This window comes from Spermophilus citellus (assembly GCF_964194105.1).
Source record: "Spermophilus citellus genome assembly, chromosome: 2".
NCBI classification, from domain to species: Eukaryota; Metazoa; Chordata; class Mammalia; order Rodentia; family Sciuridae; genus Spermophilus; species Spermophilus citellus.
In genome coordinates, this window is record NC_138183.1 from 76734507 (window position 1) to 76757109 (window position 22603).

The following is a 22603-nucleotide window of genomic DNA, read 5'->3' on the forward strand; positions in this document are numbered from 1 at the left end:
TTGGTCAAGTGCCTACTCTATTTAAAGTTTTCTCACTCTCTCGACTGGTCCTGTGCATTCTCCTTCATAATTGTCTTGCATCCAAACCCTCCATCTCCACTATCTCTGTCATTATCACCTGGTGGAGTATCTCATCATATCTTACCCAAATTTTCACAACAGCCTGGTTAATTTCATTCATTTGCTTATGACATCTCATTGCCTTCACCATGGCCAAGATCATTCTTCTAAAAAATGACTATGTTAGTGTCATGACTTCACTAGCTCCCATTTGACTACAAGATAAAATACAAAGATAAAATTTAAATCCTAGACATTGAAATTCCAGGGCATGGTTACCTGGCAGTTTGTGTTCCAATCACAGTTTCTAACCTCCCCTCATTTCTCCCCAGGCTCCATGTACCCTGTGTTATAAACACACTAGACCTCTTGCTGGAAAACACAGACCTAATTTCAAAGCATCATTTGCTAACTCTGAAAAGACTGGTCCAGAGTCACCCCCTCTTTCTGAACCTCACTTGTCTCCTCAGGGAAAGAGGGGTTGGTTATACAAAAGTAAGGGTTATAAAGATGTAAGATAATTCGGAAACTACCCAGCCTACAGCTAGTTTTCTTTCTGTGCCTTCAGAGTATTGTTCCCTCTCCCTGAGCTGCATCTCTCTCTCTTCCATGTCACAAACTCCTGTACATCCTTCAAGACCTACGTCATCTCCTCTGTGGTTATATTCTTTTTGCCTCCCCCAGCTGAGCCAGACCCTCTCTTCTTTGGGCTCCCACAATACCTCAGGGCACTTATTACATCATGATATGATGTGATTCGAAGCTCCTTAAGAGTGAAAGCAGTGTCTTTTGTTTCCTTGACCTAGTATATAATAGTTGCTCAAAAAGATACTTGTTGACTAAACATTTGATGGTTCTGTGCTGGACTCTACCATCCAGTTCTTGATGAGCTTGCAATCTTGAAGGATCTGAGCCAAACAGATCCACAGAAATCATCCCAGAACAACCCTTGCCAGAATAATGACTCAAAAGGGTCGAATCACAAATGCCAGCAGGCAGTCCTTCTGTTGGAGGTCACAGGGAGACAGGGAAGCCTTCACCAGGAATGGACACCTGACCAGGAGCATGTGTGTGGATTTAACTTCTAATTTTGCTTAGCTTGTCTGCATATTTATTATGCTTGCTCTTCTTCATACCCTGTAGGTCCCTAAGTTTTGGTGATAGAAGGACAGAGATTTCTTCACTTTGGTCAGTAGTTCCCAGAAGATAACTGAAAAGAGCAGATAGTTTTTCATAATGCAATTTTGAGTAGCAATTCCAGATTTGCTTATAAACCCTGGAGCCTGTAAATTACCAACAAATCAGCATATTCTTGAAGATGAAAACAAACTGCTCCACAAAGATAAAAGTTTGAAAGCCATACAGCTATAAAGTCTTGTGTTTTCATTATATGCCTACCAGAAAGCAGATACATTTTTTAGAATCTAAATAATTAGACTGCCCAGATGAAATTGAAAAATGATGAGCTATGACTTGACAATCTATTTTTATATGATGTATAGAATCATCCCTGCCCTTTTTTATAACACTGAGAAATATTCAATAAAACTTTGAATATAAGATTTTTTTAAAGAAAGGATTTTGTAATATGATAAGCAATGAAAATCTAGAAATGCCCAGTGCTGAAACTAATAGACTATAACTATGATCTTAAGTTAGCATTTTGTTGCATCTTCTACCTCTCTCCATTTATAGTTTTGATGAAAAGCTCTAAAAGATATTGAAATGTCTTCCTTTGGTATTACTGATTGCCAAACCAGATATCTGCTTTTTCTCCCTTGCAGTCATCATATTTCTTCTCTGACAACAAACTGCACAAGATGCCCTAATAATGATAATTTGGGCTACTGTTTATTCAATGTATACAATATGCCAGGCAATCATCTAAGGAGAGTTTTATTTGGGAAAGTTCATCCAAAGTTTAAATGTACATTTCTCATTCTCCATAGCACAGCAACTCAATTTACTTCATACCACATATAGGGGGAGTTTTGTGAGGTCAAAGGAAAGTGCCCAAGTACTTCTTTGAGGGCTATCCTGGAGAAACAAAATACAGCCATCTAGCAAAAGAAAAGAACAGAAATTGCACATGCAAGGGGACAGCCTGAAACACAAGAAAGATTCCATTTCTGGGTGAGCCAACAACCGTTATCAGGAGGATGTGGTCATCTTTGTTCTATGCATACCCCACATAGAGAATTCCCAAGTATTTTGGTTTCCCAAGCTGTCCCCCTTTCCATGTATTCAAATAGCAGATGGGAGTATGAAGGCCCTCCTGCCAGCTCTGTGCAACTTTAAGGGACACAGAGCAAGTTTATAAGAAGAGCTCTCGTATGTGGTTCTATCACTCAACTCTCACACCTCCAAAGCCAAAATGATTGGTGTTTAAGATACATGTAAAATACAACTCGTTTAGGATAGACTGCCTGCAAAGATTAATTTAGTTTGTTACTACCTTTTATGAATATAATCATTTTCTCTGAAACTTTTTTTTCAGTACTAGGGATTGAATCCAGAACCTTGTGCATGCTAGGCAAGTGCTCTACCACCAAGCTACATTCCCATTCCTCTCTAAAATATCTTAAAGGAAGATGGCATCATACAAAAAACTATAAAGTTGAATATAATGGCTCTCATGAACCAGCTTAAGTAATTATCAACTCATGGTCCAAATCATTTCATCTTAAGATATATACGTGGTTCCAAAACCAACTCTATAACTAATATCATCAAATTTTTGCTTCCATCTCTTGCCTTCCACCCTATTCCCTCTTTCTGTATAGCTTATTATTTAATCCTCTCTTTTTTAAATGTTTATTTTTTTTACTTTTATTTTTTTCACAGTTCTGGGGATTGAACCCAGGCCTGCATGTGCTAGGCAAATGTTCTATCACTAAACTACACCTCTAGTCCCCATATCATCCCATTTTTCAAAGACGAGCAAATGCTTTTATATTTTAATTCCTTAGTTCTATAATAAAATAGGATTTTAGTGATTTTCAAAACGTTTGAAAAAAAAGTATTTGGAGTATATGTATTAAAACTCTTAGTGGACTTTTAGGCCCCAAAGCAAGCAGTAAAGTAATATCATGTGTGTGTTAATATTAAATAGTTAATTGAATGCTTAACAATTTGTAAGACACCAAGGCTGTGGGCAAGAGGGAGCAGAAAAGAGAAAAGGCAGAAAATTTTGATCAGAGAACTAAAAATTGAAAAAAAAAAAGGCAAGATTTGGGAGATTTTAAGATACATAGTAATATTAAAGATACTTTGGTGTACTCGGAGAATCTCCAAAAGGCATTTCTATAGTAAACATATAAAAACAATTTTGATTTAATAGAATTATCTTATTCACAAACTCTGGAACTGATATTCTTTCTCACAGATCGAATTGCACAGAACATCATTAAGTCCCACTTGGAGACATGTCAGTACACCATGGAAGAGCTGCACCAGCTGGCATGGCAGACCCACACCTATGAAGAAATCAAAGCCTATCAAAGCAAGGTACTCTGAGAAACAACAGGAAACTTCTCTGTGATTACCCCATTTCTGATTTTCTCAGTCTCAGCACCATCAACATTTTAGGCTAGATTATTCTTTGTTGTGAGGGTTGTTCTGTGCATGATAGGATATTTAGCAGGATCCCTGTCTAGGTGTAAATACATAGTACCACCCTCACACAGTTGTGACAACCAAAAATGTCTCTAGATGTTGCACTGTTCCCCAGGAGGCATCACTGTCCCATTGTAGTGACCAGAGAGACTCAATGTTCATCAGGTGGTTGTAGGACATCTCATGTTGGCTTCTTGGATTCAAGCAAAGAGCAGGAGCCATTGAGTAATCAGAGCAGCAATAATCATATCACACTTAGCAACAAAAATGTGGAACATGGCATCCTAAAACATTTTTTTTTACCTTATAAATTAAAAGGAACCCAAGGGAAAAGGACAACTCTCCCCATATTATTAGTATTAGTAGGATTCTTTTGTGTACATTGGAGAAGATTTTAAAGGAAGAAGTTTATTCTTACTGATCAGTATTCATGTTACTGGACTTTGGGATTGAGACCTTCAATCATAAGATGTTGTAGATGATGGAATTTTAACAAAATATATAAATTTGCATCTAAATGTATGATTTAAACAAACACTGATTTTTCTCTAACATAATAAATAACTCTTACTACTTTTATATAGATATGGAAACAAAGGCATAGATATTGCTATGGTCAGTAAAAAGCAGAATTAACACATATGTAAATTAGATTTCTCAGTTTAAAGAAAATAACTTTGAGATATATTTTTGGGCTTCTGTATTACTCATGAGAGATTTAATATCATCTGATGCCTCTTACCTTGGAATTCTTCTTATACAAAAAGCAATCTCAGACTGGGGATGTTGCTCAGTGGATGAGCATTTGCCCTGGGTTCGATCCTCAGTACTACATACACCCAGACAAACAACAACAATACTCCATACGTTCTAGAAAAAGAACACAACATAAAAATATTACAAGTTTAATGTCCATCAACTACCTGTGAAAATGGCATTATGGAAGGAGGGAGGACCATGAATTAAATTGTTATTCTTCAAAGCAAGGATTTACTTTTATATGATAGACCAAGACTTGAGTTTAAGAAAGGAGGGGGGTGGAAATTAGTAAGGAAAATAACCATCTTCACACACTCTACCAATTTAGCCTCAGTACTTTGATCATTGTGGCATATTGAGGTTCAAATAAATCAAACATAAATATAAAAATAATTTGCCCTCCTCTTCCTAATTTCCAACCTTGGGTCCCAAGTGACAGGTAACCCATAAGGCAACCTTGAGTGGGGTTTTTTTTGTTTTGTTTTTGTTTTTGTTTTTTTGATTCTCCATGGAGTTCCTGGCTCTACTTACATGTTGTGTTTTCTCTCTTGAAGTCCAGGGAAGCACTGTGGCAGCAATGTGCCATCCAGATCACTCATGCCATCCAATACGTGGTGGAGTTTGCAAAGCGGATAACAGGCTTCATGGAACTCTGCCAAAATGATCAGATACTGCTTCTGAAATCAGGTAAGCAAGGAGTAGACTCATGAGGGCTTTTTTGATTTTATTTTTATTATTATTAGAGCTTTATAGTTAAACATAGTAATTGAGTTCCCTCCCCTCTCCTCCTCTCCTTCCTCTACTCTTCTAGACTTCCTTCCCCTCATCTATTAATTTACATTTGATTGGTTTTTTTAAATGGTATCCTATCCTTCCTTCCTCCTTTCCTTTATTTTACTCTAGTTTCCCCAAATGAAAGAAAAAATTTGACCTTTTGAGTTTCTGAGTTTGGTTTATTTCACTTAGCATGATATTCTCAATTTTAGACCAGGACGTGCTCAATCTTTAGCTCCGTGAAGGTTCTAGAAAATTCTTTCAATAGATAGCCCGTTTTTTACCACCCACATTGTCAGCTAACTCCCAAAGGAAACTCTCAGTAATGCAAATGCCCTGATCCCCATTCAGTCCACTTTGAAGTCAAATACAATTTTGCTTACTGAAAGTGGAGCTATTAATTGTGTAGGTTGAGATACCCAGTTTGACAGGCAGTGCAAGTAATTAGTGTGTCAAGGTGGCTGAATTGCTGAGCTGGCGCTAAAACCTACTCCTTGCTTTCTGTGAGGGGAAAAAAAATACAGGCTAGTTGAGCTCTGCCTCTGTGGTCATTTCCAATCTTTTTAATGAGGATAGCCTGCAGCCAGTGTATGCTGGGAGAATCTCCAACATGCTCTAATCTTTTCCACCCCTTCTCTGGTACATTCTCACATACACACAATCACTTAGGAAGTAGCCCAAGAAATTCTGCATATAACTGACTGTGCGAATCCTATTACTTAATAGGAAAAATGATGACTTGTCTTACTCAGCTCCCTTTGAAAACAGAAAATAAGAACCACATGGTGTTTGTGTTAATCTTCATGACACAGTAATAATAATAACATCCTTTTTACATGTCATAATATATGTATGCATTTTCATGTTTACTTATGTCATCGCATTTAGTATTCTGAGGTTATTTTTATCTTAAACCAGAGGAGGTAAAAATTCAGAGAAGTGAAAGACTGTGTTCATATCACAAAGCCAATATGTGGCAATCTGGTGTTTGAACTTGGGTTAAATATGATTACTATTCTACACGATGTTGCTGCTTCTTTACCAAATGATGCAAATTGAGAAAAGCCATGCTAATTGGAATATTATCAGTTTTCTAAAAACCCTAAAATTTAGTTGAAACAACAACAATCATTTATTTTGCTCTTAAAGCTACAATTTGGCCAGGATTCAGCAGGAATGGCTTATCTCTGTGCCATGAGGTGACTTCTCTGGGGAGAAAAGTACCTACTTTCAAATTGGTTGTATCCCATGGCTTGCAAAGTGTGCTTGTTGACAGCTAGAGTTCAGACAAGGCTCTGGGCTAGGGGCCTCAGTGGCTCTCCATAGGAGCATCTTCACAGACTGTTTGGACATCCTGGTGACATAGTCACTGGGTTCCCAAAGCTTGCACTCTGAAAGAACAAGACACCAGTGCATAGATCTCTCCAAGTTAGCCTCAGAAATCACATAGTGTTACTTCCACCATACCCTTCAGTCAAGGCAGTAGCAAAAGCTTACCTGGTCTCAGGGGTAGCAGAAGTGGATACAACTTCTTGATTTGGTCAGGTCTAGAAAAGCATGTGGAGTAGGAGATATTTTGGTGACTCGCTTTGAACAATAAAATCTATCCCACTTATTATATGACTTTGAACTAACCTCTCAAGATAGTAGTTTTCTCATTTGTAAATTAAAGTGGTGTACTAGAAACAATCAATTCCAAACTTGGAGTTGTATCAGGAGCGCCGTAGGAGGTTGTTGACAGTTCAGAAACAGCCATCATCACAAGCCAGGGGATCTGAACTTCCTGGAAGAGAGCCCCATTCATTGTATTTCTAAGACTCAGATATCACCAATCCATGGACTGACATTTGGAAACCACTGACATTATGTAATCTTTAACATCTCTCCCAGCTGTAAATATGTTGACTCCAGTATAAAAGACAAGCTACTTAATATCCTTAAAATTTCTGTAACTCATTCATAAAACAGAGATAATAAAACTCACCTAAAATGGTTTTTTCAAGGAGCAAATATGATAACAATTGTAAGGGGCCAAAGAAAGTGCCTTCTATAGCGTAGAACATCAGTAAATGGTGAGCATTTTTATTGTTGTGGGAAAGCCTTGCTTCAATAAATGTTTGCAAATCCTCTCATGTGTGGAAGTCCCTATGTTAGGAAGCAATGAGAAATTAGCATAGCAAAGGAAATAAGACTCAGACAAATATAAAGTGGTGCCATAAGAAGACACCAAGGATGTAGCCAAATTATCAGTAGGATGCTGTCATGCATATTTGGGGCTTTGGAGTCTAGTTGTCAATTTCTAATACACTATGGGATAAAAGCCCATCTCTCCAACATGTAGAGAAACTGCCGCAATAGTTCCTCATGATATCAATAAATGTTCAGAGGGAAAAACAAATTTAATAAATATCATTTAGCACCTACTATGTGCCAGGGACTCTTTGTGGTCCCAGAAATGCAAAAGTGAATGCAATGACCTCAACTGCCTGTTGCTGCAGGCAAGGTTCCTGCCCTCACTGAGCTGATAGCAAACTCAAAAACACTCTAAGTTCATTAAGGTTAATCAAACTTCTTCAAATTGGAACTTCTCAGAGCCTGTGATCTGGGAATGTTGATTACATCTCTCTGGAGTGAGATAATTTAGCATTTTGCAAAAACCTATTTGTCCGAGAAACATTCATTTCAAAGAGCATTAGATGTAAATGGTGTCTCTCAAGAAACACACAGAGTTTCTATTTAATATCATCCTGTGCTGAAATAAGGAGGGAGCCTGTTAGAAACTCCATGTGGCAGGTGAAGTAGAGAGTAATGTCTCCCCAATAGCATAACTTCTACAAAAGACAATAGATAAGGCCTGGGGCTTTGGCTCAGTGGTGGAGCACTTGCTTAGCATGTGTGAGGCACTGGGTTCGATTCTCAGCACCACATATAAACAAATAAAATAAAGGTCCATTGACAAATAAACAATATTTTTTTAAAGACAATAGACAAGACTCACCTCCTGCAAAGTTCCTTTCTGAGCCATTTATCATCAATTGTGAATTCAAGAATTGAAACTACCTATAATATTAGTCAAAAAAATAGTAAGAAATGCTTCCCCCAAAAAAGTGTTGTTGGTGCCCTCCATTTCAACTTTAAAGTATATTTTCTCTTTAATTTCCTCACATGATTATCAAGAGAGCCTTATTTCTAAAATAGTTATCTTAGGGGAAAGAATCTTGAGGGGTTTCCATATTGGGGTGTCTGTGTGCATCTGGGTCTGTGTTAAAGTTCTTGAACATCTCCACTTACACTCAGTAATAACTACTTCATTACTGGATACGTATACATGGTTTAATTTTTTTTAACTCTTAGGTTGCTTGGAAGTGGTTTTAGTGAGAATGTGCCGTGCCTTCAACCCATTAAACAACACTGTTCTGTTTGAAGGAAAATATGGAGGAATGCAAATGTTCAAAGCCTTAGGTAAGCTTCCTTTTGCCGCTGGTACAATTTTATTAGCTACCATAAACTTCTCCACTTGGACTTAAACTGCCAAGTGAAATGTATTGATCCTTTAATTATAGCTAGTATCTCATTATTCAGTAAGAGTAGGGCACAGTGAGCCTCTGAACTTCATCCAACTCTGCTGGTCCTACAATTATGGCTAATCTAATAGGAAAGGAAGAAGAGAACTGTGGGCCCTATTGAGTCTGCGCCTAAAATTTCATGAAAATAAAGATTAGCCATGATCTGAAAAATTGGGGAGGCACTGTAGGTTATTCTTTGCTGTTTACTGCTTCACAAATTATATTATATGGTGGCCTATGGAGGTGACCTCCTAAATTTCTTAGTAAATTCATAATCTCTAGTCAAGATAATTAGAAGAGAAACTCTTCACTTGTTTCTCCCCCAGAGTAATGATGATCTCCCTGTGAACTTGTGAAACTCTGGGAGCACCTATAGAGTTGGGGGTCAAAATGATTCTCAGACCATTGTCACAGGAGGCACTGATAGAGTCGGTCTTTGTTTGGAAGGGCCGCGTATCATCATGTCCAGTCATCGGTGTACAGCAGGGATAAGAAGAGCATTAGCAAAGATGGGCTGATGCCAGGAAAGGTTTTAACCATTGATAATGCCATTTGTTCCATATCCTGTCCGTGGACACCATAGAAGGACACTGCTCTTTCACCTCCTGTGCTGTTAGCTGATACGGTAGTCAGCAACCAACCCATCGAGGCTGGCAGTGTTTCCCTTCCACAGCTGACACACATCCAAGTTGTCCCCAAGGCTAGATTTTCAATAAAGTAGGGAAAGCCTTGGCAAGTGACTTTAGTATATTTCCATCTTCATCAAATAAACATTTACCAGGGATAAGTGTAGAGAGGCACTATTGTCTTGGCAAAATTTATAATGGCTAAGCAACTGACCTGTGTATCATGCATCAGAAGGTAAAAATAAATAACTCATGCTCCTCAATCAGATAGCCAGAGACATTACCAAACTGACAGAAAGCTCATTTCCATCCTGTGAGAAGTGTCTCACATCTCAATTGAAGTCCCTAAACACTATCTATTGCTAGGTTCAAATGGCACTAGGTTCAGTCCTTAGCCCCTTTATGTAATGGTTTCCTATGAATGCTATCTCTATTATAAAAAAAATTCTCAAGTCATTTATTTGTAATTTGTTAGATGGAAATAATTTCAGGTTTATAGGATGGAATTCGGGTTATGTATTCCCATACCACATCCATGCCCCCCTCATTGGTTATGCTCCCTTCATTCACCTGGCCAAGATGTCGCCAAGTTTCCCCATTCTATAGTTAATATAAAATTACTATTTATGGATAGGTGCTTAAAAATGTCTTTTCTACATGTCTAGTATCCAAGTCCTTGAATAAGTTTTTGATCCTGAGACTTTTCTTACTCTTCCACCTTCAGCCATTTTCCTTCTTTCCTTCTAGGTTCTGATGACCTAGTGAATGAAGCATTTGACTTTGCAAAGAATTTGTGTTCCTTGCAACTGACCGAAGAAGAGATTGCTTTGTTCTCATCTGCTGTTCTGATATCTCCAGGTAGGGAAGCCTTGGATCCCTTACCTTTTTAAAAAACCTGCTTTACTATGTTTAACATCAATTACACCCACCCAAGCCAAAGGGTTCAGGAAAAACTTTGAAAGAATTATATTTTATTTAGCAAGGTTTTGATATTTTTGGGTAATTCAAAGAGAAGCAACCTCAAGTTTATTCAAATGATTAATTTTCCCCTCAAATCAAGAGGAGGATCTATGGTAAGGATCATTACAGATAAGCAAAATTGTTCCTTAGTAAATAAATAAAGATAGATAATGATCTGAGTTAATGGCTGTGTTTTATTTTGACCTTAATAAAGGACACAGGAAAAAAAGTCCAATAGACTGAAACTTACAGAAATATACCTAAATGAAAGACCCAACATAAGGACTAAATTAGTAAAAAACCAAAGAACACTTTCTCATCATTTATCCTCACTTAACCTCTCAGAGCTTTAGTTCCTTCGTCTACAAAGTAAGGGGATTGGATTCCATAATAAAGGAAATATTCCCTAGCTCAAAAATGTAAGAAATTGCCAAAAAGTTTTAAAGAAGTTAATATGTGATATCTATGGATCAACCAGAGCAATTGAAATAATTTTTAAGTACATGCCAGCTTAAAATGTAATAATAAATAGTGTAAATCATGTAATCATGATAATATAATAAAAATAAAATAATAATAAATATGTGCATCCCTTTCAACCAGAAAGAGAATTCAGAGTCCCTCTGTAGTCTGTTCAGTGATGTTCCTGGTCAAGAGATAGCAGCAGCAGTATTGACAACTCTATTGAGAGAAGAGCACATTCCTGCCTAGTTTTTAAGATCAAGAGATTCATTTATTTTGCAACAATTTGTCTCTGGAGGTAGATCACTTTTCCTCATACACTAACATAGTTTTCAGTGAGGCTGGAAAAAATAATTCTTACATGTCATATGAGACTACACCTTAGGTCTTTGATATGTTATTCTAGCTAAAATTGCCCATAATACCAACCTCTATACTTTTTTAAAATCAGGCTCTATTATTCCTAACATGATTCCTTAATGGTCTTATCAGAGTTTGATTTTCCAGTTTTTTTTTTTAACTTGCTATAATTGGTTATTTAACCACTTTTTCAAAAATGAAAATTAGTTATCACTTTTATCAACAGTTACTTTTATGGCTCTAAAATCATGTTTTTCCTCTGGGCCTTTTGTATATATTCTAGAAAGTTTCACAGGCCTGAAAAGCACAAAGATAGATGGAAGAAATGAAAGGAGACATTTATTTCTGGGAACAACTGTATTCCAAATAATGTTCCTTTTAATTGTATTTGGTTGTTTTCATTGAGTATAGTTCAATAGGAGACTGAATCTAAGTCTGGATCTATGGGTGAGGGAGATGGTTTCACTATGGTTTCTGGTTGCTCAAAGGAAGAGTTTTAAAGGATCTCTTTCCTCTTTGCATATGTTTGTGTGGAAGTCAGTACATTCCTAGCAAGGAATATTTAACACATGACATATCAGACTTAAATAAGTTGTGAAAATGATTGCCCAGGAGGAGGGCTAGCCTGGTCTTTATGAGTTGGAAATCAGCTGAGCTATTTAGCCTTTATCTTAAAATAACATGCTCTCATCAAGTTTTGTAAAGTTTGGAAGCAGGAGATTTGGCTAGCTCTGCCTAGGGTGGAATCTTCCAGCCCTGAGAGCAGACCCACACTCAGAGGCTACACAGTTCCAAACACCTGATTTGCCACTCTGGCTTAGCGCCATGTTCAAAACCAGGGAAGAGATTCCAGTCTGTGTCTGTCTCATGCTTATCCCAGCTTTTCCCCAGGTTCTTGACTTAGTAGTCACCGTCTATTCAACTCCAAATAGCTGAGGGAAGGGGAAGGGAGGGAACTTAATTTATTCTGATTGAAAATTGTCACTGAAGGCCTTTGTGCTCACTTACGTAAGAGTTTGCTTAACTCTTGGCTAGACTTGTCTTTGCCCTGTCTAGGGTTACAGAATTGGGTTTCTCACCTGACCTGAACTGTGTTCAGGAGGATCATGCCAAGTTATTTTCCATAAGTATTGATTCAGCATTTAGAGTTTCTAGGTGTCTCTTCATTGAAGGACCAAACTAAGGCATTGATGCTAAGCTGCATTTTATCACTAGGGTGTATAAAGCTTTTAGGCAGAAAGGAAGGAAGGAGTAGGAAGAAGGGTGAAAAGAGAGAAGTGTGGGAGAGAGAAAGGGAGGGAGGGAGTAAGTAAGGAAAGGACAGATTATCCTGTTCACCATTTAAACATTCAGTATAGAAAAAAGATAGGATTTTAAAAAAGAAAAACAGGATTCAGGGTAAATTTTTGAAATCAACTCATGTTTATGTTGCATAAAGTATAACATAACTTCAGTTCTATATGTGATGAAAGAATAAGCTGAGAAAAGGAAGGGATCATGTATACCAACAATATTCCTGTATAATATTTTTTTCTCACTGCTATCATTGCTTTTCTTCACAAATCACTAATATCTACTTTGAAAGAAATTCAAAGCATCTGTCCAGAAAAAGAGACATGCAGACTGTCACAGACAATAAGAAACAAAAAGGAGTTTATTCGAACCATTGTCTTCTCCTCCAAATATATGCCCTATGTCATTCATTTTACTATGCATTACTGACTTCATGGTATTATTGCTTATAAAATATTTATGTTTTATATAAATAATTACACGTCTTCAGAAGCAATTTAGAACTACATAATTTGAAATGAATCTAAAACTCAGCACTTGTATATGTAGGTGAAATAAAACAAAGCTATATCCTGCCCTACCTTCTTACCCATTTTTTTTTCTTTTGTCAGACCGAGCCTGGCTGATAGAACCAAGGAAGGTCCAGAAACTTCAGGAAAAAATTTATTTTGCACTTCAACATGTGATTCAGAAGAATCACCTGGATGATGAGACCTTGGCAAAGGTAAGTCCCTCAGATCACAAACCCACTGTCACCAAAAGAGAGTGCAGGGTTCTTACAAAGCAAGGGAACTTTCTCATCAGCAAAAATTTCTGAAAGTTACCAAAAGCTGCTTAATTTTAGAGGTGTACATTTTTGAAAGGAGAACAGTAAATTATGGTAGATGGAGAAGAGGATGGCTTTCTTAGAGGAGGAGGATACTGGCAGGTCTGAACCCAGAGTGCAGAAAGACAAAGCAAAGGAACTGTGGGTGTTTCCTCAAAGGAAGACAAGCTTGATGCAAGGAAACAAGTGTTTGAAATTCATATGTAAAGAAAGAAGACTTTGTGCCAGGTCCTGAGTCAGATCTGGGCACAATTACGAGTAATTGGATTTTTATTGAAAATTAGGAATTAATGTCAAAAATGAGACTTGTTGAACAGGGTGGTGGGGGCGACTGCTGTGTGAAGTAGTGAGCTCCTTGTCACTGGTCACATTCTAGTAGAGACTGCCTGGTCGCCTCTCAGGCATATTGTAAATAACAGTTTTCTGCCCAAAGTGGAAGATTAGTCTGATGACTTATAAATTTCCCTTCAACTCTAATCTCTTCATGCAAGACTTGCCCTGGGGTTCTTTCAAAATGGTGAAGCATCCCAGGAGCCACATACATGCAACATGACATCAATTTCTTGATTTAGCTTAATTAAGAATGATGATCTTTAAGAAGAATAGTGAGAAAAGTTGTTTACCAAAGAAACATAATCATAAAAGGAAGAAGTAATCTTCAATGATTGATAGCTAGCATTATTTTAAATCTTAAAGTATCTTTAATTTCTTAAGAACTAAAAAAAATTTAGAGGGATATTATTTTCAATTTTCAAGTATCTCTGATTTCTCAGGAACTGGATTTTTTAAGACAGTAAGAAACTGGAAAATTGAGCTTATTCTTGGTTAAAGATAATAGGAATCCTACTCTTTATATTTTTATCATTAAATTCTCCCACTCTGCCCTTGAAGTTCTTTATTTAAAAAAGGGGGAGGGTAAAGACTCTATTTGGAGACATCATCAGATTTTACTTTGCACATACAGAGAACTGCTATAAAAAACCTCCAAGAGTTAAATATGCTACTTCATTATGGTAACATTTTGTTAAAATTAATGCATCACTAGGAAGAACATTTCCACACTCACTGTGCAGTGATAACTCTTTGATGTAACTTTTCATTTATTATGTGATCAAGGACAAGCCACCTGCTTTCTGCACCTCAGTTTTCTCCCAGTCAGAAGCAAAACTTCAACTTGCTTTCAGATTCACTGGGCAGAAAAAAATGGTAACAGGATCATAAGCAGTGTCTCTGTCATTGCTTGATAACATATATGCATGAACACACCTGGTTAATTAATGTGGAGATGTGTTTCTTGCATTTGAGATCTCCTGAAGACTTTGGTCTCCATGCTTACCATTCTAAAGTAAAGTTCTTGAAAAGGAAAACTGAGTTAGATGAAAGCTCTTGCTCTTTTACTTGGTGAGATTGTCAGTTTGCCTGAAAACCCTGGTCTCTTAATCTACAGAAGGAGGATTACACTTTTTTGCTCCTATAAAGATGTGTTGTGGAGTTGTGGTTATTCTCCCCTTGGAGGGTAAAAGGTTCATGTGGACACCTTGTTATACACCCTGGTGGCCTGTGGGGATTTGAAGTATTTGAGGTTTTAGAAAAAAGACAGAGAAATTGAAAAGTAAAAGACGTTTGATGGCAAGAAAAAAACTACAGCACTGACTATAGGTTAGCTCAATTCTCCTTTTGCCATCTTTAGGAGAAAAACACACAATTTTATCCTTTATTTATAAAGAGATAATGTTATAAAGTTGGGAGCCAGAGAAAACATTAGAAGAAGATTATTTTTTTTAATAAAATTCCCTGGAACCAGTTTACAAAAAACTGCTTCCACAAGCCATATGCAGATATTGGGTTTTGTATGGACCCCTCTTTGTAGCAGTCATCATTTTATTAGGATGCTATTTGAATTAAAGTGGAAGGACTATAAAATGAAATGAGAACTGGACTCTCTTTTATACCAGTTCTGAATGGTGTGGACTCAGATATGGGATTCCATTTGTGTGAGCCTCAGATTTATCATCAAGGCTGGTGCCATGGGTGAATCTCTCCAGTTCCTGACTGTTTTAACATTCTGAGGACAAATACACTCTCGGCATACAAAATATCGTATCAGCTTTCTGACACTATGACAAAAGACCTGATATAAACAACTCATGAGGAGGAAAGGTTTGTTTTGGTTCACAGTTTGAGAGGTTTCAGGGCACGGTTGATTGGCTCCATTGTTTTGGGGTCTGTGGCAGGGCAGACATGGTTACAAGGAATATGTGGTGAAGCCAAGTTGCTCACTTTATGGCAACCTGAAAGCAGAGAGACAGGAAGGGATTGGAGTCCCAATATCTGCTTCAAGGGCACACCCCAAGTGACCTAACCTCCTCCCACTAGGCCCCACTTCTTAAAGTTCTACCTCCCAATAGACTTGCAAACAAGCCTTTAGAATCTGGGCATTTAAGATTTCAACCATCACAGATGCCCTTTCATTGAACTCCCCTAAAGGAAAAGTTTTGTTCAAACCTAAGAGGAACTCTTCCACCCACCACAGATTCTTCTCATTCTTTCAGGAGAGCTTCTTCTCTCTTCAAGTCATGGACCTCCTCTACCTCCATCACCTCCCTTAGACAGCGATGACCCTTGTTAATATTTGTTATTCATAGAACCCCTGGGGAATCTGGTGAACACTAGAAAACCCCTATCTAGAAAAAGGCACACATACCCAAAATGTTGTATTTAAATCTGGAGGCTCGAGAGTTAATCTCCAGTAGATGGGGAGGGGTTAGCATTTAGATCTTTCTGTGTATGTTACAAAAGACTATTTATACCACTGACCAGTTTGACCATAAACAGGTACAACAGACATCAGGATAAGATACTGGGGACATACAGTCAATAAACATCATCCTGAAAGAAAAATGACTCTAACACATTTTCTATACACCCACTTCCTTAAATTAAAGTTCAGTGTTTTGTGCCTTTGGCCAAATTTAAATTTTGAAAATTCAGGGATCCTGTACCCATGAACTAAGAAGCTTGAGTTCCCATATATTAATTAGCTTTTTGTTGTTGTTGTTTTTTGTTGGGTGAATTGGGGACTAGAGAAAATATCATATTAAAGAATTTAGTTTCCTCTCTCAGCATAATAATGATATGTAGCATATTTATATTAAACTGTCAGAGTCACTTACTAGCCAAGTGATCCAGAACTCTGATTTAAACTCTCCATTTCCTCATTAATACCATATGACTAAAGATAGCACCAATGTCAAAAGGTTATTTTGAGGACTAAATGAGATTAAAATATAATTAGTCTGCCTAATCCATAACAGGTAACATGTGAACACTGTTGCTGCTATTGTAATAGTTGTTGGAGTTGACAGAGGAAATCTCATTTCATCTGGAAAATGTTTATCCAAGAGATGGTATATGTTGGCTCATCACTGAAGGATGAAAACTTTTCAAAAGATGGAAGTTGGGAGGTTGGGGAAGTAAAGAATGGCATTCCACGTGATGGGGGCGATGGTATGGAGGTAGAAAAGTATAAGGTATGTTCAGACTATAAATAATAGTTAGATTTGGCTGGATCCAGGATTTGAGAAGCCAGGAAATGAGATAACACTGGTCACTCTCACTAAAGCTCATGAAAAAAAATAAATATACATATATATTTTTAAGCCCCATATGACTAGAGGAGGCAGCCCATCTGTTCTCTGGGCTTCATTTTTCTTGTCTGGGAAATGAGTAGGTTGGACTGCCTGGTCTTTAAGGTCCCTTCAGTATATCATCTTTCATGCCCAGAAGAGAAAAACAAAGGTTCTTTCTCACAGCTTTTGCCCTCCAGTCCAGGGTACTGTGTGATTATTTAAGGACTCTTTAGATGTTTTGGCATTATTAAAAAAAATTGAAGAAAAAAACTGATTTGCCATGTCTTGCTGATTCCAATTAGTACTCTGTGCACTCTGATTATTTAGTTTGAGATGGTTTTCTGGCCCCAAAGCTGCATAGTGTACAATGTTTATAAAGCCAAAGGCCAGCGTCTCTGTCAGGTTTCCAGGAGGGGCTCCGTCTCCTTGGGTATTTAGTGCTGCCATGACTCATTGTGATGGAGTTTCTTCCTAGGTGAGGACCTGTGGGAATTCAGAACCTGATACTCTTGCTTCTCTCAGTTGAGCATGTCAGGGTCCCTGCTGAGACAGAGAAAAGGGTATAAAATCACTGGGAACATATGAACTGTAAAGACCATTGGTGCTTCAGTTCTCTGGCAACTTCATTACAAGTCACTAACCCTGCCCCTCTTGTTGCCCTGACTGAAGTTACTGAGACAGGAACTGGAGGAGGGGCCTGGTCCTCAAGCCAGGCTGTGGCAAAGCACTGGCTATTTGAACATTCTGAGGACAAATACACTCTCAGTGTACAGAATACTGTGTCAGCTTTCTGCCACTGTAACAAAATACCTGATGTAAACAACTCATGAGGAGAAAAGGTTTGTTTTGGTTTAAGGGCAAAGCTTGGATCTCTACATCTTGCGCACATCTTGCCCTCAGGTGCATGTTTCCAACTCTTTTCGAAATGTAGTCTTTGGGTCAGGCCCATAACTGGAGGCAGGTGTGATGTATACTTCTCAATTAAGCCCTTCTTCTTGTGCCTCCTGGATAATTAGAGTCATGAAATATTGTTAGGTAGTGTATGTATTTTTCCCAGCATTCCTGAAAAGAGATAGAACACTCCTGCGTTGTGTTCTTGACCAAAGTTATATTGAGAAGTGTAAAGTAGCAAACTAAGGAGAAGTTTCTGGAGAAGTACCTCAGACTTCAAAGCCCACTCAGTCCTCCATGTGCACACCAAGAGGGAATTCTGCTTTTCATTTTACCACAGATGTAACACGTCAGTGAATCCATGCCTTCCCCTCACATCTCAAAATCTGACTAAATCCTTGTGCCTTGCCACATTATATAGATGCCAGCTTTCCGGGAATCCTGGGACACACCACACTTCTCCATACTTCTAGTGGCTTTACACCCACAGTTGTATCCTGATAATCCTTTCTAATTCTTCCAGCATGTGGTAGTATCTGTAGTAATTTTGCTGAAGATCAGAATCTCATTCCTCTCTTTCTTCCTATTCCTGGCTGGCCAGAGAGTTCTTGTCTGTCCACCTCTCTTTTCTGGTTAGTCTTCTTAAGCTCTTGCTGTACATGAGCATGTGTCAGCCATGTCCCTTTATGCAATCATTTCCCCAGTACAGGAAAGAGGGGAAAGGGGTGGGAAGACAGGGGCACTGAGAGAGAGGAACGGAGAAAAAGAAATGCAGTGGGGATTTACGGTTAGTTATGGCCAAGAAGAAGTGGTGACAAATCTCCTCCTTTGAAGTTTAACTCCATCTCAGATCTTTTGCTTCGTTTATGGACATGGCCAAGTGGGCTACTGTGGAGATAGCTGCTTCCTTTCAGCACAGCCCCAGAGAAAAAACTAGAACTTTTTCCTGATTCCCCACAGCATCACTGCAAAGTCCCACTTTTCAAATAGACAATAATACATATGGACTGTGGCATAAAGGGGATCAACCTCAATCCAAGTAGTCAGGCTAAATGGTCCAACTTTACACAACACAGCATACATGCACTGCTTTCCAGGAAGCCTTGGGAGGTGAGGGAGGGGCCTCCCTTTGTTTTTTGGTCTTTTGACCTACTTCGGCATGAACGCCTTAAACACTTACATTGCAAGATATGCAAGATCGCCTTCCTTGGCCTCTAGGCCTACATTTACACCCATCCTAAAGACCTACAATGTAAAATGTCTCATTTGTACTTTCTCTGTTTATATGTTGAAGTAACACTTTGGTATTTTAAGTTAAATCAAATTAATATCACCTGTTTCTTTTTACTTTTTCTAGTGTGGCTGTTAGATATTTATAGATTACTGCTAAAGCCTACATTATATTTCTATTCGGCATCACTAATCTGGACTCTCTGAAGTTCAGACAAGAGGGAAGTCTACCTCTCCTGCCTACTTCACACATAGCCTCTCAAGGCCATCATTCTGTCTGAGCAAAAATCTCTTATCTAGGTAAGGGTCCAGAGCACTGCCTTCACCTTCCAGGTGAGGCACTCTCTAGAGAAGACAGCCTCAATTAGCCACAGCTTTCAAACTGCAAAAGAAAGACTCACGTGGAAATAGGTAAAGTAGGAAAGGTTTCTAAGTTTCATCCATTTTAATTACTCAACAAATATTTATTGCAGTTCAAATATGTAAAATATATAAACGTATAGGAGCTATAAATTTACGTGGCCCAGAGAGAAAATACAAAGTATCTCCATGACTAAAATGAAAAGCAATGCATGATTGAAATCATATAACTCATAAAAACAGTGGTAATAATGCATTTACCATGGACCATGCACTAACTATGCTGATAGATTCTGAATGTACTGATATTTAACTTTCAAAACTCCAGTTTTTTTTATCTCATTTTAAAATAGAGAAAGTTAAAAATTCAAGCAACCGTGTATCTTGCCCAAAGTTAACTAGCTTGAAAAGGTAAGACCAGAATTTGAACCCAATTAGGCCAATTTCTGTACCTGAACAGAATTCATGGGGAGCTGCTCCTAAATGTTTGAGGGGCTCAGAAAGAGTCACTTCTGCTCAGGTATCTGGAAACTTCCAACTTCCCCTCAAACTCATAGTAAATCAAGCTGGTAAGGTACCTGCTAACAAGTTCACTAACTCATTAATTCCTGTCCTAGCCTAAAGATAACAAAACTGTTTTCATCAACATGAAAAGGAAGCTTATCTTTCATTGAATGATAATACCAAGTTATTGACTCGAAGCCTAAAAGATGGAAGGCTTCAACAACCCCATGTATATGTGAATATTTGAAATTTTACTTGAAACGACTCATCTCGGCCACTCTCATACTAGTAGTTCTCTTATGATACAAATAAAAAGAAAAAAACACGTTGCTCAGAGACTCTATGGAACAAACACTGAGAGATCATGAAAACTGAAAAAGGTCATTTGCAGTGATTTTAATTTCTTTCTCCATGAGATCAAAACAGACCACACTGCGATTAATAATGAAATGTTTATGCCTAAATCCAGCACCTTGCTTAATCTTCCTGCAAGGCCCTGGATGTAATTTTCAGTAGGTGGGACTAAAGATTCTGGTTTAATTTCATCTTGAAATTAGTGCAGTCTAATCAGAACTTGAGGAGCCACTTCCCAGATGATGTGACTTGTGGTCTCAACCTCCCCATTCCTATTTCTGTTTGCCAGGAATGTATTTTATATGTTAAAAAGTCTATAGGGCTGGGGTTGTGGCTCAGCAGTACAGCGTTCACCTAGCACGTGTGAGGCCCTGGGTTCGATCCTCAACACCACATAAAAATAAAATAAAGATATTGTGTCCATCTACAATTAAAAAATAATTTTTTTAAAGTCTATAGTTCATTTAGAATAAAACGCACATACTGAAAAGTACTAATATCATTACTGCATATCTTAGTGAATTGTTACAAATTTAACCTACCTGGTAACCACTTCTGGGGCACTCCAGAACCCCCCCTCAGGCTTCTACTATATAGTAAATACCCATTTTAAAAACCACAAGAATAGGCAAAATTATAGAAAATAACTCAACAGAGCCCCCACATTTTTAAATTTCAACTCTATACTCAAGAAACCCAGCTCTCCCCTGGGACAGTTTCTACTACATGCCAGGTACAAGGAGAAAATGGTGAAGGATGCATGGCAGTTTCCTTAAAGAACACCAGTGAGGGGCTTGATTACTTCAGTCTATTTTAGCAGTTGACAGTTTGCTAGCATACACTGTATGCCCAACACCCTAAAATTCCAAGGGTTGTCCATCAGATTAAAGGTCTGTAAATGAGAAGAGAGGTTTGGGTATTATTCTCCACTCATCAAGTTGCAAGTTAATACATTCATTGGGATTCTTTGGTTACAAGTAACAGGAACCAATTCCAGCTAGCTTAAGCAAAATAATAAAATAACAAATAATGAAGAATGTATCACAAAACCTAAAAATCAAACTTTCGACCGCCCATTCAAGAAGGTACTAAATAAAATTAAGAATTGAAAAGCCTTATGAACTCTGCATCTCGTACATATTTTCCTACTTTAAATATCTACTTCAGTGTTCCCCCTTTCTGAACACCAGTTTTCTCTGGTCCACATGGTGAAATACAGCCAGCCCTTGGCTCCTGAGGTTACTTGCAGTCTCTGCTACATTTAGAAAGTACCTTACAGGCTCTGTCTGATTCTTAGTTCCAGCCCCAGTTAAATGTCCACTTCCACTTTAGCCAACAATGTCCAGGGTAGAAAGAACATGCCCCATAACACGGTTGCCAAGATTGGTGTAGGGGTGGTGGGCAGAGGGCTAATGACCTGGAAATGCATCTCAAGTTCAATATCGTAATTTGAATCCTAGTGTCTAGGTTTGGTCAAACAAAAAACACAGAGAGCAATGTGAACGGACAGGTGACATGGATGTATTCAGCCTCACTTCATGTACCCTGTTTTTATCGGGGCTTCCGAAGTTTCTTCCACTTTGATCAAACCATTGCTGGCTTCCTGGCTTCCTGGTGGCCTGGAAACCCACATGAACAAGATTACTAGTTTTACCCTCTGCATGTCCCATTTTTCCAACATCAAATGTGCCAGTTATAAAATTGTGAGTTTTCTCATGAAACCACACTGTGGAGAGAAGCATAGGATTATTATCTCTTCTCAAACAGCCGCTTTTTCTTCTTGTAGACCCCTGTAGGTATAAGCTGAAGCTTCCTTCTTATAAGAAATGCTTGTCATAAGAAAGAGATGAGTGTGAAAATGGCTTTTTATAGACCCTCTGTCTACTTCTGCTATGGGGATTATTTAAACATGAAGGAATTTCATGATGATTTGAAATTGACTACCCCCTCCATCTCCAAGTGCTTCTGGATCACCTCCCCAGCTGTTTAAAAAGTTGTTGAGCCATTAACTGCTGCTGAGGCTGCTCTGAGCTCCCTTTGAAATGGGGGTCCCCCAGCTGCAGTACATAATATTAATGAGCAATAAGTGACTGCCTGCTGTCTTCCCCACCAGGCCCTTCTGGGCTCTGACAAGTGCTGCCACTGCCTTCACATGGCCTCCTGGCCCTTCATGCTGCCTTGGTGGATGTCACTGTCAGCACTTCTGTACCTGCAGCTGATTGGACATCTCTCAACCAGCCTCTTCTGGTACTGCAGAGGTTGAGGAAGTTTTGCTGTTTCAGCGCACCTTGCTGAAATTGTCCAGGTGCTCTTTGACCATTCGACCCTTTCTAC

General features: G+C 38.3%; 1 protein-coding gene across 1 annotated transcript in view; it reads left to right on the forward strand.

Moving 5' to 3' along the window:
- Positions 1-22603, forward strand: part of RORB (RAR related orphan receptor B) — a 184873-nt gene that overhangs the window by 150971 nt on the left and 11299 nt on the right. Inside the window, exons 5-9 of the mRNA XM_081279413.1 lie at positions 3446-3567; positions 4989-5121; positions 8563-8670; positions 10148-10258; positions 13087-13199. Of these exons, the coding sequence (XP_081135539.1) occupies positions 3446-3567; positions 4989-5121; positions 8563-8670; positions 10148-10258; positions 13087-13199 (587 nt within the window). The remainder of the gene's footprint in view (positions 1-3445; positions 3568-4988; positions 5122-8562; positions 8671-10147; positions 10259-13086; positions 13200-22603) is intronic.